Source organism: Alternaria atra, assembly GCF_907166805.1.
Source record: "Alternaria atra isolate CS162 genome assembly, contig: 34, whole genome shotgun sequence".
In the NCBI taxonomy this organism is placed as follows: domain Eukaryota; kingdom Fungi; phylum Ascomycota; class Dothideomycetes; order Pleosporales; family Pleosporaceae; genus Alternaria; species Alternaria atra.
Window position 1 is genome coordinate 1,333,664 of NW_025091333.1, and position 23,044 is coordinate 1,356,707.

The 23,044-nt window shown below is 49.9% G+C and overlaps 7 protein-coding genes across 7 annotated transcripts; 3 read left to right on the forward strand and 4 right to left on the reverse strand.

Annotated features, from left to right (window-relative positions):
- Positions 1 to 4,883: 4,883 nt before the first annotated feature.
- Positions 4,884 to 7,450, reverse strand: ALTATR162_LOCUS10892 (uncharacterized protein; the record flags this gene model as incomplete). Its single annotated transcript, XM_043318532.1, has 4 exons — positions 4,884 to 5,286; positions 5,351 to 5,737; positions 5,798 to 6,858; positions 6,917 to 7,450. 4 exons carry the CDS (start codon positions 7,448 to 7,450, stop codon positions 4,884 to 4,886), a joined length of 2,385 nt encoding a protein of 794 aa, XP_043174467.1.
- A 1,671-nt stretch (positions 7,451 to 9,121) lies between these two features.
- ALTATR162_LOCUS10893 (uncharacterized protein) lies at positions 9,122 to 10,127 on the forward strand (the record flags this gene model as incomplete). The annotated part of the gene is made up of 2 exons (XM_043318533.1): positions 9,122 to 9,328; positions 9,381 to 10,127. 2 exons carry the CDS (start codon positions 9,122 to 9,124, stop codon positions 10,125 to 10,127), a joined length of 954 nt encoding a protein of 317 aa, XP_043174468.1.
- Positions 10,128 to 11,968: 1,841 nt separating this feature from the next.
- Positions 11,969 to 12,577, reverse strand: ALTATR162_LOCUS10894 (uncharacterized protein; the record flags this gene model as incomplete). Its single annotated transcript, XM_043318534.1, has 1 exon — positions 11,969 to 12,577. The coding sequence occupies one exon, from the start codon at positions 12,575 to 12,577 to the stop codon at positions 11,969 to 11,971; it is 609 nt and encodes a 202-aa protein (XP_043174469.1).
- A 1,035-nt stretch (positions 12,578 to 13,612) lies between these two features.
- ALTATR162_LOCUS10895 (uncharacterized protein) lies at positions 13,613 to 14,053 on the reverse strand (the record flags this gene model as incomplete). The annotated part of the gene is made up of 2 exons (XM_043318535.1): positions 13,613 to 13,861; positions 13,919 to 14,053. The coding sequence occupies 2 exons, from the start codon at positions 14,051 to 14,053 to the stop codon at positions 13,613 to 13,615; spliced, it is 384 nt and encodes a 127-aa protein (XP_043174470.1).
- A 933-nt stretch (positions 14,054 to 14,986) lies between these two features.
- ALTATR162_LOCUS10896 (uncharacterized protein) lies at positions 14,987 to 15,617 on the forward strand (the record flags this gene model as incomplete). Its single annotated transcript, XM_043318536.1, has 2 exons — positions 14,987 to 15,091; positions 15,147 to 15,617. The coding sequence occupies 2 exons, from the start codon at positions 14,987 to 14,989 to the stop codon at positions 15,615 to 15,617; spliced, it is 576 nt and encodes a 191-aa protein (XP_043174471.1).
- A 3,419-nt stretch (positions 15,618 to 19,036) lies between these two features.
- Positions 19,037 to 20,528, forward strand: ALTATR162_LOCUS10897 (uncharacterized protein; the record flags this gene model as incomplete). Its single annotated transcript, XM_043318537.1, has 5 exons — positions 19,037 to 19,126; positions 19,175 to 19,242; positions 19,297 to 19,657; positions 19,708 to 20,345; positions 20,387 to 20,528. The coding sequence occupies 5 exons, from the start codon at positions 19,037 to 19,039 to the stop codon at positions 20,526 to 20,528; spliced, it is 1,299 nt and encodes a 432-aa protein (XP_043174472.1).
- Positions 20,529 to 21,211: 683 nt separating this feature from the next.
- ALTATR162_LOCUS10898 (uncharacterized protein) lies at positions 21,212 to 21,972 on the reverse strand (the record flags this gene model as incomplete). The annotated part of the gene is made up of 2 exons (XM_043318538.1): positions 21,212 to 21,563; positions 21,623 to 21,972. 2 exons carry the CDS (start codon positions 21,970 to 21,972, stop codon positions 21,212 to 21,214), a joined length of 702 nt encoding a protein of 233 aa, XP_043174473.1.
- Positions 21,973 to 23,044: the final 1,072 nt, after the last annotated feature.

Sequence of the window (23,044 nt, forward strand, 5' to 3'; positions counted from 1 at the left end):
CCTTCACTATGTGAATGTCATAAGGTCTATGCTTAGGTTCAGGCTGCTTGCACGACCTACGTTCAATTTCTCATTGCCTCGCCAATATAACGGTTCCTTATGTCCAACAATGAGACCTGAGACTTGACCCTATCTAATGGTGGTTGTGGGTAAATGGCGTAGAGCGCTCGTACTTTCACATTTCTTTGAGACATTGTAAGCATTGTCCTGGATGTGTAGTGTTATCGTTCACTTCGTGAAAGACACTGTTCCAAAACGAAGACGAAGACGCTCAAGGACCAGCTTTAGACTAAATAATCTAGCGTGTACCTCTTTGAATTTGCATTTTCTGAGCAGTCAACCACATCGAAACATGGAATTACTGAAAGGTTTGATCTCAAGATGCAACCAGCTAAAGATGATTCCTCAGCGAAACGACGAACTCGTGCCGCACCTTGTACCAAAATATAACCAGCGCAAGACCAAGAAGAACAAAACGGCCTCAAAGCCACTGCCTCGCTATCTAACCATCGAGATGTTTCACGAATCGGAACTTCCTGATATTGTCCTTCGGCCACCGACACCACCAAGAAGCGAACTAAAGGTAGAGGAACTCCTGTTCGAACGCTCAGGGTCTGTTTTCATTCTACGCGGGCCGAGAGCACAAAGACAGCTTCAAAGTACAATGCGCCCAGGCGTTGAACACCTCCAAGTGCCTAGGATGCACAGGACAGTGGAACGATGCGAGAAAGCTATAGGAGTGTCTGGACAGGACAGGGATGGGATAGAGACAGAAGATCAGGATCTGGACTTGCATTGTGCGTCTCAGTCAGACTATCATACGTTCATGGCCGGATTAGAGATGTAATTGAAGAAACACGTGCAGTTATGACGAGTTTGATCTCCCGTCCACTTTGACACAGATTCTCTTCATGAAGAAGATCTGTCGCCACAAGATTTCTCTCACTTACTTCTCATCCAAGCTCTTCATCTCTTCTGTCTAATCTACAATCGTGAATCAAAATGCTTCTTTGCGCTCGTCTGTGTTTTCCGGATACTAGTCGTATCTGTGGAACTTTGCTGGGAAACAATAACACTTATGCAAGATTCCTGTCTACTTAGCCACATGGAAGTGCTGAGGATTGAAGAAACGATGGCGGATACATGAGTGAGTACGCCTCGAGACGTTCTGGATCAACACGATTGCTCGTCAACACCACGAAGCAAGCTTGAATAGTTCTATACCAACCCACCTTCGTCATCCACTCGGTAGCATGTTACACACATCTTCCACAAGTAGGTCCTTCACACAGTTGCCAACAAGCAAGTCAAGCAAGTCACTGCCTCAAACTTGACTTGCTTGGTTAGAGAGTAGGCGTAACTTGACTTGCTTGGGAGCAATTTGTTGCTTGCTTGACTTGCTTGGTTTGCTTCCAAGTACTTGATTTACTTGACTGCTAAGGGACTAAACACTACTACATTACTAAGCTAACTGTCCCACTCAAGTATATTGTAATTATCTAAAAGTTCCTTGTCTGAAAGCTTAGCCTCACTATAAATAGTTGGTTTATAGCCAGCTCGCACCCAGGATCTCACTAGTTGAAGAGCTGCGAGTAGCTCACTGCCTAGAGCTCGTCGCTTTGGCTCAAGTAGGTCGCCAAGCTCGCTGAAGAGGCGCTCGCAGTCGCTGCTCGATGCTGGGATAGTCATAATATCGATGGCAAACTGCGCTAAATGCGGGTATTTTGGCAGTAATTGAATCCAGTATTGGACTGGATTGCCATTCGCTGTATACTGCTCCTGCGTCTACTGCGGCTCCTGCATTTTCTAGCGCTCAAACTCGTCCAGCGGAGCTTCTTGGCCGACGTTTCTGCCGAGTATAGCGCTGATTGCCTCGTCTATATTGTTGCTACTCGTTACAGCCGTGTACGACTGGCGTGGGCGCTGAGGTTTGTACGCCGCCCAGAGCTGCTGAAACGCCACGTTGGCACTGCTAAGCCACCCAGCTTTGTTAGCCCAGGCCACATCGCAGTAAGTTTTATAGTACGGGTGGAGGCACACGGCGGCGTAGTAGGCGGGCGAGGCGTCGAGCTTGTTGTAGTAGTCGTTGGCCTTGGCCCATGCGGTGAGGAGGTTGACCTTGAGGTGATCCTCGGGGGCCTCTGGGTGAGCGTTGAAATCGACCTGCTTAAATGGGCGTGCCTGGTCCTCAAGCTGGCTGAGTACATACTCAAAAACTGGTATAACCTCATATATTGCCCCAAATTTGCCATCTTTGCTGCGGCCCTCGAGCCGTTTTGTGGCGTACTTGAGCGGCGTTAAGCAGTCCTGATACTCTGCAATTACTGCCCAATCAGCAGCTCGCAGGCCAGTTGATCTCATCCAGCTTGGAGCTTCGGGCCGCTTATTGTTCTGCTTGTTGGCGTGCGCGTCTTCGAGGATAATCCTATTAATGTGATGCTCAGCGTACAAGTTATAAGCAGCCGAAAGCTTAGTAGCTCGCTCAAAAGCGGCATAGTAGGAGTTCCAGCGAGTAACAACAGGCTTGACGGGCTCGAGTACTTTAAGACGCTCCTCGGTGGGCAGGTTGTCGTTGGCGCGGCGCTGGAAACTGCGAAAAAGCTCGTACTGCTGCGGCGTTTTGATATAGTTGATGACGTCAACTAGGACGCCTATAGGGCCATCTTTCCGCCACTCTCGCATGTACTGCTCCTCAGTACTGTACTGCTCTTGAGTGTTACCGTAGGCGTCCTTGTTGTTACCAAATATAATAGCCTGGCCAATCAGGTTGAGCGTGTGGCAACTGCAGCGGAGGCGCCGGTAAGCTGGGTCGAAGTTGTACTCGCGGGCGAGCGCGGCGATTGCAGTGTCGTTATTAGCGGCGTTATCCAGTACAAAGTAACCTAATCGGTTGCTAGTTACTCCGTAAGCCGAGAGGGTCATCGAGATAGCTTTAGCAATAGCCTCACCAGTGTGGGCGCCAGCGAGCTCAGGCAGGTCGATAGGCAGGTCTTGTATTATTCTAGCTGCGTCAGCAAAGTGAGCGACTACTCCAAAAAAGCCACGTTTACCACCTTTTGTCGTCCAGCCGTCAAAGCTTACATGTATCTTGCTTACTGCGCTTGATAAGGCGTCGACAACCTGCGGTTGTATAGACCTGAACAACCTCATTACAAATGTAGAAACACTCGTGTGACTTACCCACAATGCCGCCTCTGCCTCTGGGTTGGCAAACCTTATCATCTCTCTAAAATTAGGCGCTGTAAGCTCACTAAGAGGCTGGTTTTGGTTGACGAGCCACATAACAGTAGCTACTGAAAGCCTTGTACGTCGAAGTTTCCGAGTGCGTTAGCGGTAGGCTGAGGCATCTCTAATCCAGCGTCAAAAGCTTGCCGCAATGATAGCTGCCCCTGTCCTCTTAGCGTCGACTTTGGGCCATCTTTTGTGAGGTTGTGCCCACGTTTTGGCTGGCTGAGATGGGTAGCTGCTGAGGTAGTGGCCTGAGTAATATTAAACAAACCACCACCGCCAGCGTCGATAGTTTTGTGGATGTGGCAGTACTTGCACACAAACCAGATCCGATTAGTAGCCTGGCGCTCAACAACGCGGTAGCCATACCGAAAAATCCAGCTTTTAGGACGCTTAGAGCCCGCCAGTGGCTTCATGTAGCCAGGTAAACGAGCCCAGTCAATGCCGTCAAAGCTATCAGCAGCGCTGTTTATCTCATCTTGGCCATTATCTTTGTCTCCAGCCTCAGTTGTAGCCACCGTAACAGCCCTGCTACCCTCGGTAGGCGCAACGATATCATCCTCCACATGCGATTCCAAAAACTGCGACTCGAATGTAGGGACTAGCGACGAGACAGTGGCCTGGCTTACGGCAGCGAGGGCTTTACGAGGCGATCGACGCTGAGATGCTGGCTGAGATGCTGGCTGAGATGAGGCCGCAGGAGTTGAGATGACGTCGTCGGTAGCAGCAGCTACTCTCAAACGTTTGCTACTCGAAGAGGTATGTAGTACACGGCGTTTGGCCATATTAGGGCAGTCGAAAACACCAGAAAGAAGCGTCGATACAGGAAAATGGAAATCGCGATAGGCTTCAAAACAAGGCTGAGGTTAGGATAGGAGTAGGGCGCTAAGCTGTTTTAGCAGCTGTGTAGCCTATTGTAGCCTGTTTAGGAAATAGCCGAGGTAGTTGCAGCACTAAAAAGAACTGCAAGGCTAAAAAAGCATCGCGAGATCTGCTATACAGTCGATTATAGTTAATTTAACCAAGTAAACCAAGCAAGTCAAGCAAGTAAGGCACGCTAACTTGACTTGCTTGGTTCGCTGTGCAGCTCTGACTTGACTTGCTTGCTTGGTATGAACCAAGCAAGTTTGAACAAGCAAGCAAGTCAACTTGCTTTTTGGCAACACTGGTCCTTCAGAAAGACCGTATCTTCCTCGTGGTCGCCACTTCGCGTCGCTTGCCGACCCAATAGCCAACGGCACATCTTCTATGATCATAGGAAATATGAGAATAAAGCTATCCTCAGCGAAAGTCATGGCAAGAATGCGGTATCTTGAGACACTTCCGGAACTGATTGTCACACCTGCAGGCGATGGGATTTCTTGCGCCACCAAAGAAAAGGAGCAGAGCTGGGAATGAGGCTAGGAATAACGAAAGAAGGCCGGAGAAATCTTAGTCGCCGGGAGAAGTCTAGATGGGACACGAGGAGACAAGATGCCGCAGTATGTTTGGTGGTGCGCACTTTCCAAAGCCCATCCGGGATATAGCTATAGCTGCGGAGTCACCCGTGAGGGCTATCTTCTTTAGCATTGGAATATTCTCTTCTTGCTCGTCCTCTCAGGAATGTACAAAATTGCGTCTATTTATGGAACTAAAGTCTCCATTGCAAAAGTATATTAGAAGTCACCGCCAAGGTCGAACGCCCAGAAGTCGGAGAACGACCAGCCACTCATGTCGATCTGCATGTCCTGTAGCGCATCAAAAGATCCGGTCGTGTCTTTCGCGCCACCGGCAACATCCAGGTTCATGCTTACCTCGTCCAGCAACGTGGGAGGCGCATTTTCGGCAGTCCTAGTCGTTGATCCCGTTTCTTTTCTGGTGCCTATAGTGTTGCGAAGGGAAGACGCTAAGCTGTTCATGGGGTCTTGCTGTAGAGCTAGCACTCTGAAAGCTATTGTAGTGAAACAGTCGAGCGTTTTTCTACATCTCGAGAGGATGTCATCGCTAGCATTATTGATGTATGCAATAGAAGTGGCAGGCGACGGAGGAGGGGGCAGCATGCCTACTGCAGCAGACATACTATATGAGTAGCGCGAATAAGATCAGCATATGTTCCATATGGGTTCCCTGCAACATTACTTACAGCCAGCACTCCATGTATCCCGTCCCAAGCCGGAAGACTTTGACTTCGAAGATCTGTCTTGTGCGCTCTAAAATGTCTATTGAAGACGCGCACAGCGTTCTTGCAAGGAAGGACTCTTGTGGCAATACCGCTAGGTACAGGTCCATTCGTGAATCGGAGCCCACTGCACGTTTGGGTAGAGGAAGATCTGCAAAATGGGTATGGTGGTCTACATGTTGAGTCTCAGAGTCTGCTGCATAGGACGCGGATGACTTGACTTTTCGACGAGCACAATTCTGATACACGATTTGAGAAAGTGCCAGACCGGCCCTGATTATATCGTTGCGGAAGTTGTTAAGTGCTAGGGTGCCTTGTGATATCAAGCGATCGTGCATTGCAACCAGCAAGCTGCACGTATCCACGCAAGTCGTGAATGAATACAGGTAGCGATCATTTGTGTAAGCTAACTTCGCGTACGGCTTATGCAGCAGCAGAAGGTACTGACGCAATTGCAAACGAAGGAGCGTAGAGGGTACAAGCGCGCAATCGTCATCCCAAACGGGAAGGGTGGCCAATGCAGAGCGGATTTGCGCATCATAGTGCAGTACGTCGGTGTAATGAAGGGCGCTAGAAGGTGTGTTCAAAAGGTGCGTGAGATGGATACGAAGGGAAAGTGATTTTAGAGTGACGGTAAGGTATGATGCCGATGTGAAATATTCAGGGGACTGACCTAACGGCACGTCTTGCATGTCCGGTGAGAAGGCTTCATCAGCAAGATTCGCAGGCGCGGGCGTATCAAAGTATAATCCGGTAAGCCCAGATTGAATGCCGCTCTCGATGGACGATTGAAGCTCCAACTCCATGACAGTGACCCACAATCGCTTCTTCATTTGATCATCGAACGGTGACATCTTACCGTGCCCGAGCAGATGCGGATCACGGTGCATACCAGACGCAAGAGATAGCCGAAGTAAGTCTCCCGAAGCAATCCAATCTTGCTTTAATTGGACGCAATTGACACGCTTGGCAAGCAACGACAAGCACTGTAATTGGAAGAAGGGTAAAGCAACCCGTTTGCGAGGCTGCTCGCTGATCCAGCTATCGCAGACATCGATGAGTTCATGAGCTGCTTGCCGGTCGGCGGTCGTATCGCCAACGAAGACATCGTCTTTCGGGGTAAGACACTTCGTGATTGCAACGAGCAATACGAGCAAGACAGCGAAGCTAACTAGGCCCTTCTTGTCTTGATCTGATTCCCAAAATATGCGGTATTCTTCCCAGAAAGACGGCTCGTGTAGGATTCTATAACTTGTCTCCCACGTCTGGAAATAGAGGGCAACTTGTGTATCAACAGTGCTCTTCGCAGGGAGGACGGCCAATATTTCGAAATCGACGTCGGAGCTTCTGGCGGTCTTGCACTTTGCGGACTTCTTCCTCTGATCGCGGAAGGTTTTGAAGTCAGTTTTGACACGCATAATTGAATGATCAACAGTCAAGGCCTCGCGTGTAAACGCCTGCAGCTCGTGATTCTTCGTGATGGTCAGTTGCTGGTACATGGCTATCGGGGTCTGGGCTTGTGAGTTGTACCATGGAGATCATGCTCATGATGCTCGTTGCACCATTGAACTGGGATTTGAAACCTTTCCCTCTGAACATGATTTCCTCTTTGATCCCGGGCTCATCAGTGATAACGGCCTCGTATTGCGAAGGGTTTCCGGTGCTTTCCCGTGTGGCCAGCTTTTGCTCCAACATGGCGATCCGTCTCTCTTGCACTCTGAGCTTCCATTGCAATGAATCTGGTGTGTCCGAGGGAGGGTTGCTATCGGCTGGCCGCTCAGCAAGGGCAAATGACGATGCGCCGGCGCCAGGGTGGGACTCTTCGAGTAGCCGAGGGTCGTATGTACACTCGTGACCTCTGCCAGTTTTTTGGCATCGGCCGCACACTGGGAAGACGCGATCACATTTCATTTTGCGGTTGCGGCACGCGTAGCACGACAACACTTTGCGCTTCTTGCTTGTGCGTCGCTGAGACGAGCCATCGTGACCTTCTGTGGAGTTGGGGGCTTCCGGGGAATTGTCGCGAGACCTGTCGCTTATCCACTCGGCGCCCGGAGCGGACATGACGGATGGTAAGTGGTAACTGTGACCTGTGACGATGAGCGTGTTGCCGAAGGCGAAGCGGGTCGGACAAGGCGGAGGTGAGATGCAGGTGGTTGGAGCGCACAGACTCGGACATTAAACGGAGCGGTCCAGTTTGCAGTCACGGATACCAACCACCCACTCACATTTTGGCTCATCAGAGCATTCGCCCATTCAGTCACGGTACAGCGTCACCAAAATTGTCGCCCTATTACATCAATCTACCGGCATTTCGATCCGTCTATCGAGACAATGGCCCCGTGCATAGGGATTTCTCCGAGTCGAAAGCGGGGAATCCTAGTCGCCTCATTACCAGTCTCGTGGCCATCTGCCAATACACTCGCTGGAACGACTGTTGCATCGTAAACAACCCCCTCTTTTTTACACGTGGTATAAACTTCCGATAGTAAGCCTTTTCCATCATCACTTCTGGGTTCATGTAGCGCCTTTCTGGTGTGCGGCGACACAGTGACCTACCGAAGGTTCAAAGATATGATCCAGAATTCGTTCTTGTAAGATACTATCCAGGCAACAGCACGGTACTGAATCATTCGTACGCGAGTCAAATCTGCTATCTACTTGGATTTGTTATGCCAGCCCCACTTGCTCAGCGCCCAGCCCATGGCATTGAGCTTCGATGTGCTTCGTATGCTTAGCCGGATGGACAGCCGACGGGAGGAATTACATCGTAACCTCCGTCGGATCAATCTTCCCAGCTCTCACCGCGAGATTCCATGGTTTACCCCTCCAGTTATATTGCACTGAGATTGTCCTATGTAACAACGAGGGCTCGTGTGGTAGCAAGTGGTCTTCCCAATCCAAATGCGCTGCCTACATTGGCTGCCAGACACTTCTTAACATCCATCCAGATTTCATTGCAAACAAGGGGTGCTGGCGGCGCATATCTGGCTCGGGGACAAGCCCTTGAGCCACCAATCGCTGCATTTCGCGCGTATCAACTACTTATTGGCATTACATTAATTGCAAGTCAAAATATACAGCGTATACGTCAAACTGCGTGTTTGATCTTCCGAGCAACAAGACTTAAAAGACGACTGGCACTGTCTGTTTCACGGTGTGTATCGATATCTTGTGAATCCTAGCCTACCACAATACCAAGACGCCAACGCCTGTACTCCTCATCATGTATCGATACTTTATCCTTGCTGCCTCCCTTTTACACGCGGGCCATGGACAACTCGTTGGTACACAGCAAACGGAAACCCATCCAGGGATGACATGGCAGTCTTGCACCGCAAAGGGTAGCTGCACAACCAAGAATGGTAAAATTGTTATCGATGCTAATTGGCGATGGCTTCATAAGAAAGAAGGGTAACGGTCCACAATATCTGCCACATGCTTTGTTGCTGATGGAAAACTAGCTATGATAATTGTTATACAGGCAATGAATGGGATGCGACGGCCTGTCCAGACAACAAAGCATGTGCTGCCAACTGTGCCGTTGACGGTGCAGACTATAGTGGCACATACGGCATCACCGCTGGCAGTAACTCACTGAAGTTGAAGTTCATAACCAAAGGCTCCTACTCAACAAACATTGGTTCTCGGACGTACTTGATGAAGGACGACACTACTTATGAGGTGAGAAATTCATCCGTGCATGAAATCATATACTAAGTGGAGTTTGAACAGATGTTCAAGTTCACAGGAAACCAAGAGTTCACTTTCGATGTCGACGTGTCAAATCTGCCATGCGGCTTCAATGGCGCCTTGTATTTCGTTTCCATGGATGCAGATGGCGGCCTAAAGAAGTACTCGACCAACAAGGCTGGTGCTAAGTACGGAACTGGGTATTGCGACGCCCAGTGTCCACGAGATCTGAAATTTATCAACGGTGAGGTAGGTCACGATCGGCTCCAGCGATTTGGTTCGGATACTCAATTTTTTACAGGGAAATGTCGAAGGTTGGAAGCCATCTTCCAACGATGCAAATGCAGGCGTTGGCGGCCATGGTTCGTGCTGCGCAGAGATGGATATCTGGGAAGCGAATTCTATCAGCACAGCGGTTACCCCACATTCCTGTTCCACGATTGAGCAGTCTCGTTGCGACGGTGACGGCTGTGGTGGTACCTACTCTGCCGACCGTTATGCGGGGGTTTGCGATCCCGACGGCTGCGACTTTAACAGCTATCGCATGGGTGTTAAAGATTTCTATGGCAAGGGCAAGACTGTGGACACGTCAAAGAAATTCACCGTGGTCACACAATTCATCGGCACTGGCGACGCCATGGAGATCAAGCGCTTTTATGTCCAAGGTGGCAAGACTATTGCGCAGCCTGCATCTACAATCCCTGGCGTGAGCGGCAACTCCATTACAACTAAGTTCTGCGATCAGCAGAAAGCCGTATTCGGGGACACATACACATTCAAAGACAAAGGCGGTATGGCGAATATGGCAAAGGCTCTTGCAAATGGCATGGTCCTTGTCATGAGTCTGTGGGATGACCATTACAGCAACATGCTTTGGCTTGACTCGACGTATCCTACAGACAAGAATCCAGACACCGATCTAGGTACTGGCAGAGGAGAATGCGAGACTACTAGCGGCGTACCGGTAGACGTTGAAAGTCAGCATGCTGATGCCACGGTCACCTATAGCAACATCAAGTTTGGGCCGCTGAACTCGACTTTCGGTTAAGGGAAGTGTAGTGAAGACAGGAGGCTAAGACGGAGCGCACGAGGATGGGCAAGCAAGCATGGTCTCGTTTTGTCCTGCTAGCTTCCATAGTGATAGTCTCTTAGTAGAAAAGATTCAAGGGGCATCTCTACAAATGTACGTTGCAAAACGGACTTTGACTTTTGTGAAGCATATTTGATGGATATGAGTGAAGGAAGACAATATCACGCTACGCGGCCCGAGCATCCATGGCGTGTCACGTCTGTTCTCACGTGCGACAGTCTTCAACATACCACCCCCCTTTTTCACTCGATCGAATATCACCTACACGGCATTAGAACATATATGACTTTCATTGTATTCTCGAAGCTTCGCTAAGTACATCTCCGTTGGGAGCGAAGATCACCGCCTCGTTACGCAGAATAACTACATTCCACACATATCCGGGCATGTAACCCTCCAAAGGTCGCCTCAATTCTGGGCAAATCCAACGCGGGGATTCTTTCGCTGGTCGAGCAGTGGTGTGGCTATATGTAAAGGTCGTATGTGATGGTTACGTCCCAAATTTGTGAGCTGCTTCACGAAGGACACCTGGTTTAACTACACGTGCAACTCGAATGGGTCCACACCACGTGTTCCATTCTGCTGTAGAAAGAGAAGGCTGCTACTAGTAGCCATAGGCAGATTGATCGCTCGCGAAAACCCATTTCGCGACCCATCCCGCAACATTTAGAAGGAACAACCAGAGTAGTGCTGAATCGAGCTATTGTGCAACTTGAACCTATATCGGAATTTGAAACGTCGTCGCGAGACACAATCTTGCGCGATCATATCTCCCCTATCAAACTTCTGAACCACGGAGTATCGCTGCCACAAGCACTCGTGCTATCGCTACCCTACCCACAATCCGCGACAATCGTGGCAAACACACGGTTCACTTGCAACGAAGGCCTCCGTATGAAAAATATATTGTTACTGCTGCGGACTGTAACATAGGCATGCGTGTGCCCCTCGAGCGTTACCGTCTCAGAAGACGTGGCTGGAGACAACCTGGAGTCTTGAAGATCCCTTGGACGATGCAGTGCTTCGAAAGTGTGAATTTATCACCATTTGTCGGTTCCGCTGAACTGTTCGTGTGTTAAAGTACACGGCAGAAGGCTACAAGTTTCGTGGTAAGAAAGAGATGGTAGGCCAAACTACAGAAATGAGACACATATAGCTTACAGCTATTGATGGTGCTAATGTTGGAACCGAGAGGTGTCACAGAGCAGAATCAGGCCGAATTCTGTTTAACTACCACCTTGAATGTTACTAGAGCCTGTCAGCCGATTTAACTCTCACGTTCATCAAGAGCGCGTTACTCCCTGTTTCCCTATCCGGTGGATAAAAAAACTCGCGTTAACGCTATATGTCCACTTACATCTTAATGTTCAGCGCCCATATACCGGTGAGGGTAGTTTTGCGGAGGAAAGAGAGCCTCCTTCAACTCCTCTGCATCTACCCCTTTGTTGCCAAGGTTGCCTGCAGCAAGTGCAGCATCCACAATCGCATCCCAGTCCTCACGATCCTCTTTGAATGGTTAATGAAAGTCGTCATCATTCAAGCGGAATGGAAGTTTACGAAGGACTTACCGAATACCACCAGTAAGCAGTCTTGTTTGTTTCTATGACTGCAAACCATCTTCACGTTGGGAATGACGCGCATATGCTGTCGGCAGTAATAGAAGTGTTGGGCACGGAAACATGGCATGTGGAATGAGTTTTGCGAGCATCTGCCACTGTTGCCCAGGCCTTCTTCCAGAACAAAACCACTAGCATGCATTAGTAACCCTGTTCCTCATGAGCGGTTTGGTGGAGACCGTTTTACCAAGATCTTAAGATGCCGTCACGCTCGTGGCGGTGGCGTTCAGCCATTATATTCTCCATAACCATAGGAAGATAAGCAGCGTTGTCCTTACTACCAATTGGGGCCTGCTGCTCGTGTTGTGATTGAAGGTCATCTGTAGATGAATGGAAGACGGCTCTACGTGGACGGGGTGTAGCATTCAAGTCCTCGAGCTGAATAGGGGGTAGACGAGGAGGAGAGCCCCCATGTCCAACAGAAGTCGTCCCTGGCAGAGAAGAGTAGCCCGGGCCATAACCACCAGAACCCATTGTACCACCAATAAGTTCCCGCTGAGATGATTTGTTGTGACTGGTTCTGGTAAGCGCACCTGAGCGAGGGACAGGACTACTTGGGTAGATGTGCAGACTCGAGTAACCACTGTGGCTACCACCAGGCGGCTCAACAGAGCGATCCATGGCGGCGTTGAGCTGATGTCGAAGTTGTCGCTGCCGGTCCTCCGCCTCCCGAAGACGCTGGCCTAGGCCTGTGATATGGCCGTCATGCTCTTCGCGAATGTTCTGAATTTCGTCACCGAGAGCCTGAAGCTGAGCCTGTATCTGGCGGGGATGCGGTAGGCGTGACTCCATGTCGTGAGTAGAGCACGCGGATGGGGGAGAAGGTAGTCGAGGGTGGGAAGCAAAGGTAGCTTGAAAGACTTGGCCGATTGGTTTCCTGATTCAAAGAGTAGGTCAAACAGAAGCCCCACTCCGTAGTTCGCATTTGAAGTTGGATTGCGCCTTGGCCAAGAAGATCCTACGTCATCTACGTGAGAGCTCGCTATCGAGAGATGAAATATTTGCGTGAGGATTGGTTACCCGGGCAATGATCGGTGGCGAACCGAAAGCAACACCAGGGCACACGAATTGTTCCTTGTTATTTCCTGTCTTCCCCTCCTTCAACTTCGTGCTACAGGCGGCATTCTCTCCTGCGCCGTTCTTGACTCATTCCATTAACTAGTAACGCATCTTCTCACTCCCATCTGAACATCCAGCATCTAAACGGCCCAAATTTGCAGTCCGTATCTGTAAATCAATGGCCAAATCGAGATGACTGTATCGTAAGAACCTTGACGGCTCAACAGCTATTGCAACGAAAATCGAACGTTCTCGCCCACATACCCCCTGATTCATTCTTGTCCATGCTAAGGAACTATTAGATGCTCCCCACGAAACGAACTCGAAGACGGTCGAGTGAAAGAAATGTAATTTTTTGAAGGCGCTTCGCTTGCGCCTTCAGTCACTGTTGCTCCTCAGGAAGCTCGATTGTTCGCAAAGCTGTTTTAGTATTCGCTAACGCTGGCAGGCATGTTAAAAACGAAGAAGGTACCAATGCGAACTCCAGGGCCTGTGGATTGATATCGCGAGTCCCTCTTCCTGGAGACATCAAGTGGGTCGTTTGAGCTTTTGATGTTGCTTTCTCTATGAATGAGTGGGTGGCGGGATGGAAGGAACCCTGAATTGCTCTTTCTACAGTCATACGCAGGGGATAGACAACTGAGAGTTCAGCGAAATAGCCCAAACATCGGTCTATATGAAATGTGACGTTCAAAATGGTGAGATCAGATACATACGGAAGAATGTTTCCGTTGCGGAAACATCAGATCTCCGGTTCCTAGTGGCAATCTAACAGATGCCATACTCCACTAGTACGCTTGTGTAGTCTCCCTCCCAGGGCTTAGAGACATTTTCAAACTCCTGTCTATCTTCCTTATCGACCATCCCCCCAGTCGACCGTCCAGCACTTATCACTGACTCGTGCTCAAAGCTTTCCATATTTGTTTCCCCCCACTTTCGGTATTGGAGACAGCGTATCGAGCGCTTGCAGCGATTCCAGGTGCTTTCTCGATTCTCAAGACGCTCAAGAGTGACACGCTGTCGAGTGTTAGTTCGGCAGGTTTTTTCAACGTTATCAGTCAATCGAGGACGTACGCGAGCAGCCTCATCCCGGCGCTTCTGGATGACAGCATCCTTTTCCTTGGCCGCATCTTCTGCCCGGAACTGCTCAAGTACCGAGAGATGGCGCTTCTGCCATGGCGCTCGCCATTTCATGAGACGCCAGTGCATGCTGTAGGCCGTAGCATAAAAGTGAGTTCGTAGTTGTCTCCGTATTCTTCTCCCTCTGAAGAGAGTGAGTATGTTTGGTCGTTGAACAGGTAACAGGTTCAACATGGCAATTCTACTAAGTATGGCGAGATGGGTGAGGGGGTACGCCCGCGTTTCGTTGACTACTGACGGAAATCGAAGTGCAGTACTGATTTCCTCGAAAATGACGGTGAAGATGGAACACTAGCAAAAGTTATGGGTTAGTTAGGTCGGTGAATTCGCCCTGCACCTGTAGATTAAAAGGTATGTTGGATGACCACTCATAAGCTCCGCGCTTTCACTGTAGTTTTGATGCCTCCTGTATCGGTCGCCACAAAGGTGTGTTTGCTTCCAAGTTTTGCAAGCCCTCTTTTAATCGAATGAAAAGTGTATTGAGTGTTTGTTCGCCTCCACTTCCATTCCTTCCACATGATATCAGCTTCGATAACCCACGGGCTGAAACACTTTTCCCGACTTTTCCCCACCACCCATAACCTCAAAAATATGTCGACCCCTCCTAGCACTAGTTCGGCTTCTTCATCTGCATGTTCGACAGACACTCTGCGACTGTCGGGGCTCCGCGAGTACATGCGGTTTGCGAATGCTGGTTTTGGCAACCAGTTGACTGACGCACGCAATCTCATGCGTACGCAAGCACCTCCTGTGCGTGTTCTCGTTCATCAACAGCATAAAACTGTGGTGGACTCAATTGCGTCAGAGGTCGCCAACTCAGTTCGCCAGGCTGCGCTGATCCCACATGGCGCGCCAAAACATGGGTGGGAAAAGGGATCATATAGGTCGCCTTTTGACTATCATATCCCCGGTCATATAGTTGGCAGCAAGAACGCTACCTCTGGCAGATCAAATTTGCTTGCCTTTCCTTCGATTCGAATTTCCTTTATACCTCCAGACAGTATGACACCAGCCGAAACTCATGCGGCCCAAGAGATACCGATGTACGCGATGAAGCACGAGCCTGAATCTAACTCATCGTGTCGGGCGGTCACGCCTGGCCCTGATGTAAGCCTCAAATTATCTCTTCCTTTCCCAAGCTGCGTAACTAATTTGTTTCAAGGCTAAAGAGCGTCATCTCTTCCTCGGCCCACTCCGCATGATTCGCAGAACAGGAGTCGCTCTTCGCCAGGATGACCGCGAGCAGCTGTTCACCTTTATTGACAGCTACATGTCCGATTCTCTGCATACGGTCGTAGAACGGGATGGCATTCTGCCCAACGTCGTCTACGGGGTTAGTATTCCTATGACAGACGCCAATTGGGCAAAGTACAGCCAACTCCTTGCTGTCTTCGGATTTGCGAGCGGTATGCACGCTATGCTTGCTGTGGGGTCGGACGAGTTCGACAACTACACCTATGTCGTCGACGGTACAAGTGCAATGCACGTGGAGGGTTGGAAGGTTCTAGCGAGTGCGAGTGAGAAAAAATCTCGATATGATAATGCTTTCATAAGAGCTGGTAAAGGTCTGGGGGGATATGTGGTTGAGGGTGGAGTTGAATACGCTGGTTCCATCGAGGATTCTGAGCAGTAGCGAGTTGGAGCGAAGTTTGTCATAATGATACCAGGATGGTATCCTTGAAAAGAGTATGTCTAGAGAGTCTCACTGCCCCTGTATAATCCTGCTTGATGAGAAAAGATGTCATACCGACGCTCTTTAGTTTTTTGACAGTGGATGTAATCGCTCAAAAATGGCCTGAATCCTAGCGAGTACAGACTGACAGGATGTCCATTCGAGTTTGCCTTGCTCTGGTCGATGTGCACAAATCCTCCAAAGACGAACTCTTCTCTATACTGGAAAGGTGAGCAATATTGCCAATGAGAAAGGCTTATCGCGCTATAGCCTAGGTACTTAGGTATTGAACTAAGAGACCTCAAGAAGCCCTCCATACGTCCCAGAAGTCATTCCTCGCACTGACCCACGCATCGAGCGGGGATATGGACTAAATGCTATGAAGACAAGATACTGGGGTGTCGATGCTCAAACTCCACTCGGTGTTCTGTAAACACCGTCCTGTAAACACCACTCGTCTCTACTTCTCCACAACGCCTCGGCGCTCTCGTCACCACACCGCCACCACGAACTATACGCGCTTTCAGCTTCTCGCAATACGACCGAAGGACTGATCGCTGTGAGGAAAACATGATAGGGAAGTGTGTACAGGCGGGCGCGCCGCGGAGGAGAGCCGTATCACAACGAACCCAACCCCGAATGAGGGTTTTCGCTTCGTGCGACTTAGAAGCGAGATCAGAAGTGGTACGTCACCTGGCATGTAGTAGACCTCGAGAGTTTAGTTAGAAAGACGTGGTACTGGTACCATCCACTTCCGTTGGAGGTTCATTCGGAGACTCTCACATCCTGAATCCGACGTCTTAACACATATGCCCATTGTCTCTTCGCTACCGACGCTGCCTGTTCGACACTGCTATCTTCCGGAGTCGAATTTTGGCATCCTTTCTCGAAGCAAAGTCTTACGCGTCTGTCCGATGTAGCCAGCCAAAACACCGCCGATGGCACCTCAATACACATCAGCAATCGCAACGAGCGCTCGTTCTTTATGACTTTGGCTTTTCTCCTCCTTCGAGTACTACTCACTTTCACTAGCGTAGATACAACTCCGGCGCAAGAAGATGGTTCTCAAAAGCTCAAGCCAACTGAGGCTCAACTCAAGAAGCGCACGATTCATGAACGGACGGTATGTGGCTTTTACATCTACGACTACATCCCGCCAAACAGGACAGCGAAAAACGTGAAGAAGCGCGTGTACTACTCCGCTGGTGGCAGCTGGAAGCTGCCTGTCTCTGGTATAGCCTTTGAATAACGGCGGATCTGGCGAAGGCAATACCCGGCACAACCATCTCTTCGGTGTCAGTACCTCTTGCGCCAAGAAACCCTGCACCAAAAACGTTTCCAGCGTTGATGAAGCTCTATCGTACTTTGATGGCAGATGCCGAACAATCACAAGCCGATACCAAAAGGATTCCTCATCCTGTTGTGGTTCTGGCTATCTGCTCTTCGATTGATCTTACCCGCAAGAATCCCGATATTAAGAGAATCGCGCTGCGGAATCTTCTCCTTACCTACCTACTTATACGTATTTGACTAAGTTGTAACTTCTGTGTAGTGAAGCTTTATGTTGAAAGGCACTATTTTACTCTTAGTCTCCAGTTTCAAGTCGCGAGGTCGGCCACGACTCCAACATGCGTGGTGTATTCCTTCCCGCCCTTGTACGGTTCCAGCTTTTCACCGTCCCAGGCTGGCCATAGCGCAAGCAGCCGAACGACGCTTCTGCATCGCAAAGTAAAGACGGCGGTCTGCCAAAGGAGTCGAACGGTGCCTCGGTCACGTTCCAGTTCCTGCATATCCTACAGGGCATGCGTCGCTGATTGCATAGGCACAGGCCCCTGTGCGCCAGAATCATGTTCTGTGGCTTTATTCGATGTTCGCATAGGCGGGCGTAAGGATCGTAGCGGCCTGAGGAGCCGTCTCATCGTCGTCGTTGAACGTGGGTATGTTGTTACTGTAAAGATGTTCAATCAGCAGGCATTCTTACGATTCACATTATCGCCGGCGCTGCTGGGACTTACCTCATGTATGGCCCTGGTGTCGGTCCAGCGCAGATGTTACAAACTCGTCATAGGCATGGCGCTTGCGAGTTTGCGCAAAGGGGCAGAACCGAGTGATGCATATAGCGATGTTCAGAAGAAGATGTCCCAAGTTTGTCGAGGTAGTGCTGGGAGTGAGGGAAGCCGCTCCAGAACGTGGAGCCTATCGGGGAACCGGGTCATCACAGAGCGCTCGACCAGTTTCGAAAAAGCGACAGGAGGATGAGTCTCATCTCTGCTACTAAAGCCACTGGGCGAAATTGCCTGAAGCTGTGTTGCGCGGTAGTGCTGGCGGCGGGTGTGTAGGCGGTAGGGGCTGCGCCAAAAGTCGCAATAACGTCATTGGTGTTGAGCTGCAGCCTTACTGTCGCCAAGAACTCAGCCCTTTTACCTCACGTTTAGACGCAGAAACGTTGGAAAGACCTCGGAGCACGCGGCAATCACTGCTCGCGTTGTCATGATCCAGCTCCACGAAGCTTTGCATGTTCCGGCAACTCGATGAACTGCGAATCTTTTCCATCGCGGTTAGTGAGGTCATCGTCAGGACAGCCCCTACGAGCGACCTTAAACGTCAACATAGCATAAGGACAACATAAGCGTAACATAGGCATGGCTTGGGGGCAGCTCCCTTACTCCCTGTAGTTCAGACGTGTGGGAATCGTTGACAAGCGCACAGCATTCGATATACCAGGAATACGCAGACGACCCGTACTGAACAGGTCTGGACGTCAAGACACAAATCCCAGGAATTGCAGCATCAGTATAGGCCTGAATGTGACACACCGTCAGGCACAGAAAGACGCTAGTTTATAGTAGGTTTTCCACTGCTTCGCTGCTGGTTAACCAGAACAGTATCCTCCCCTCCCCCCTTAAGCATCTGCTGCTAGTTAGATTCTATGGATGGGAACGTCATAGTACTATCCACATATCAAAAAGTCTACCTACTCCTTTTAGCATCGCCACACAACGGACAGGAGCGTATATATCCACCTTTGCAATATCACGGACATCGGGCTATTTGCAACCCATCGAGTAAATAAGGCCATGTACGCGACAGACGTCTAATTAAGCATAGCTTCCGGGACTAAACTCTCCTTCCCCACAATTCGTTTACCACCCTTGTCCCGATGTTAATACGCCGCGCTAACTATTGAAACATTCGTGTTTACTCGTGACATTTTATAGCGCGGCGCCCATTTTCCGTCAATGAGGGATGAGCGGGCAACCTGCTGGACATGGTGGTATGACGATCCTAGGATTGTTGGTCGCGCGAGAGTATATCTTAAACGATCTTTCTCGACCTGGCATTCCTGAGCGATATCTATGCTTTGATTTCTCAACTTCGTCATGCGCTTTCTCTGTCTGCTAGGCTTTAGCCTGTCCGCTTCAATAGCGAATGCGACACTTCAGATCGTACCCGGTGCGACTTGGACAGCAGTATGTTGCATTGTACTCCCTTCCAAATGGTAACTGACGTTACTTCAGACCAACACAGGTCAGCACATACAGGCTCATGGCGCCGGCATTATCAAGGATGGCGGAAAGTGGTATTGGTGAGATTTATCCACGCGCAGGCTCAAACTCTACCAGTACTCACACACCGACAGGGTTGGCGAAGACAAAACAAACGGGACAGCTTTCACAAACATCAACTGCTATTCATCCACTAACCTTGTGGAGTGGTCTTATGAAGGTGCTCTGATCTCGCGCACTGCATCCGGAGATACAGGACCCAATCGCGTTATCGAGAGACCAAAGGTTGTGTACAACAAGCAGACGGGCAAGTATGTTTTATGGGCGCATATCGATAGCGCCAACTATGGTGAGGCGAAGATTGGTGTCGCAATTGGAGACAGCGTCTGCGGAAAATACACGTACCTGCGAAGCGAGAGACCATTGGGCTTCGAGAGTAGAGACTCGGGCGTGTTCGTTGATGATGACGGCAAAGGCTACCTACTCACGGAAGACGTACGCCTCCCTCACCTAACCGTCAGAATACACATCTCTAACCAGAACAGCGCAGCAACGGCTTACGCATCAACGCACTTTCCGATGACTATCTCAACGTTACTAGGAATGTCTACGTCTGGAAAGAGAAATACGAGTCCCCAGCCCTCATCAAACATGAAGGTGTTTACTTCATGTTCGCCTCACAGCTTACCGGATGGAACCCAAACGACAACTACTACAGCACATCAACATCGCTCTCAGGTCCATGGTCTTTCTGGAAAAAGTTTGCAGACTCTGGATCAAATACGTACGCTTCTCAAACAACCTTTGTATTGCCTGTCGGGAATGGATACGTGTACATGGGCGATCGATGGCAAAGTGAGAATTTGATGAGAAGCACATATGTGTGGCTACCGCTTCAAATATCCGGGACTACTGCTAGCATGAAGAACACAGTCAATTGGATTCTTGACCCCAATACTGGGGCTACTACCTCTGGTCCCGAAGAAACCTCCTACGAAGGTGAGAACGCAAACCTTACCGACGGTGCCAAATCTCAGGCCTGCTCCACTTGCTCTGGCTCCAAAGCAGCTGGATACATTGGCGGCACGGCATCCGGCACCATCGCGTTTCCCAACATCCAGTCTTCAGCAACAACTCGCACGACGATGAGGATCAAGCATCTCAATGGCGATAAGGGTCAAAGGTATGCAAATATCAGCGTGAATGGGAAGACGCAGAGAGTAGCCTTTCTGCCACATGGGGAGGCGATCCAGCAAGTTCGGTGGTACACGTCGATTTGAAACAGGGTTCGAACGAAGTCAAGGTTGGCGGTATCAATGGAGGCTGGGGACCGGATATCGATAGGATCTTTGTTCCAGTCAGGTGAGAGTTATCTAGAGTATAGCAGAACAAAGTTTCAAGTATATCATCAAGGTTCAAGGCCTATGCGTCGTTTTATCGGATTTAGTATCATACTAATGCACATCTCGCAACCTGATCCGCACAATATGCTCGTGCCGGCAACATCTTTGCCTTCTGTAGAGTAGAGATGCGTATGATATATTCATAGCGATGGTTCTGCTGTTGATGATCTCATTGCATTTAGTTCCTACTTTTTCGTGAAACAGGATTTCCATGTCATCTCGACGATCTCATCACGGCACCTAGACTTGCAGCGCATACACCTGATTCGTATGTAAAATTACATAACGCTTCTCGACCTTGGAAACACTGGGCAACAACGCGATTGTGGAACAATGCGTGTTTGATCGCATACTTTATACACACGCCGCAAGCAATTTCCTATCAATTTACCTGTCTGAAGTGGTGGCCTTGGTGGAAGCTAGGACCAACTGCGATCGTGAGCTATAAGAAAACTCCCAAGAGGCACGTACACTGTGAATCTGAATGCGAGAAGTTGTATACAAAGTGAGAATTTTTGGACTGACAAGTCTCCATCTAGACTTGGTGATAAGAGCTGGCCCGCAGCTACGGAATGAACAATGGTATATACACGACGATTGGGTCGTTACATTATCTAGAAAAGGGACTGTAAAGCGACACAGGAGCCTAAGAGATGAAGTACTTTGCTTTTACCATTCGGGCAGCGGCACCCTTGGCGGCAGCACCCTTGGTAGCAGCCCCAGCTCCAGCCGCCGCACCACCGGCCGCCATATTGCTCATAACAAACTTAGCAGCCTCATTCGCGTTGGCACCATATGACAAGTGCGGCGCCAAGATGATAGCCTGGCCCGCACAGATAAGATCGCCAGTTGCGCAGATGATCTTGGTGTTTCCGGCTGCGACTTTACCGACAGGCTTGCCGTTGTTTGGGTCACCAAAGATGACAGCACTAGACACAAAGGCCGAGTCCTGGGCGCTGAGCATATCTGCTGCGTTGTGGACAAGCTGTCCGCCTTGTCTAGTCATTTTGTCAGATTTCATGGTCCCTGAACCAGATTGGAACTGCTTGCTACTTACGAGTAGCCCGCCATAACCAGTGTAGTGTCTGGGCACTGCGCCCTGACCTGTCCAACCATTTGCGCCATGAGCTGGCTGCCTCCTTTGTCGCCACCAACAAGGAAACCAGGCACATCTGCTGGGTACTGTATGCCTTGTACGGCTACGTTGGCAGCACCCCCCATCATCACGCCGAGGGCGGTGACGAATGGTGGGCCCGCGATGCTGCCCATATTACCAAGTTCAGTGGTACCACGGGCGAAAAGGACAGTCATGGCTTTGCAGCCGCCGCCATTCTTCACATCGTTCTGGGTGATCGAGGTGAGGGCGGCAAAGGCGGTGGTTGGAAGGAGGAAGATGAGAGACTTCATAGTTGTAGATGGGGTCGGCTTAGTTCCGTCAATGAAGGGATATTAAGGTATTACAACGTATAATGTGAATGTAGATAAGACAAGTACGGGTATATTGAAAGGTGAAGACGAGATGTATGGGCTGCTGTTCGCATCAGGAAGCAAATGACATGCCTTCTTATAATCTGACCCAGCATAGTGCCATGGTGACCGTCATACAATTAACCACCGCTTTTCAAGAGTTTGAACATGCGATATACTGATCTGTCATGTTTTCACTTGCTTTTCAAAAATACATCAAACGTCATGCCGGACTGCATGTAGCACGCGGACCGGCGGCCAAAGGTATCGTGCGACGTGTTCTATGAGCCCTTCCATGTCGATTCGAGCCCAGTAGCCGCTGTCCCGGTGTACCTCGCAAGGTCTGTGACGAAAACGTGCCGAGGTAGACGGGTGATGCGCAACATGGGTGGTATGGACGGTCGAGGCGGTAAGCTCCGTATGGCGAAGCTGGCGTGAGATGCTTGGCGGTGTTTCCTGTTCCTACAGTTTAATGCTCCGTGGTCAGTGTGAGCTGACGTCAATGCAACTTCAGGCTGTGCTCAGGGCGTCTGACTTCGAGATCAGACAATGCGAAAAGCCAATCGCATCCGACATAGATATCTCCAAGCTCTTTTCACAGTTCGCAGCATCATACAATGTCATCAGTAATCTGATATTCGGCTAAAGTCACGTCTCATGACTCTGAGTTCTGTCGCACCGTGTCAACATCCTGTGGTTGTTTCAGCAACCCGTTACATCTCTCCAGATCTCAAATCGTCATGTGTTCCAGAGTCAAGGCCGAGCTGTGTTCCAAACTTACGGTCGCATGACTTCCCGGGGATATGGGCCATCTTGTGCGCATGTGTCGTGAACATGGCTCGGTCAGAAAGGCTTGGTGAGCTTGTTCAGGCGACAAGGCTGCGGATGAAAGCTGGAAACAACGTGCCGATCTTGCCAGCCACTGAATGCGCTATGGAGGTGTGAGTTTGCATAACGGTCTCGGATCGCAAAAGCCTGATAGCTGCCCACACGCGGACGGACGACCCACGTG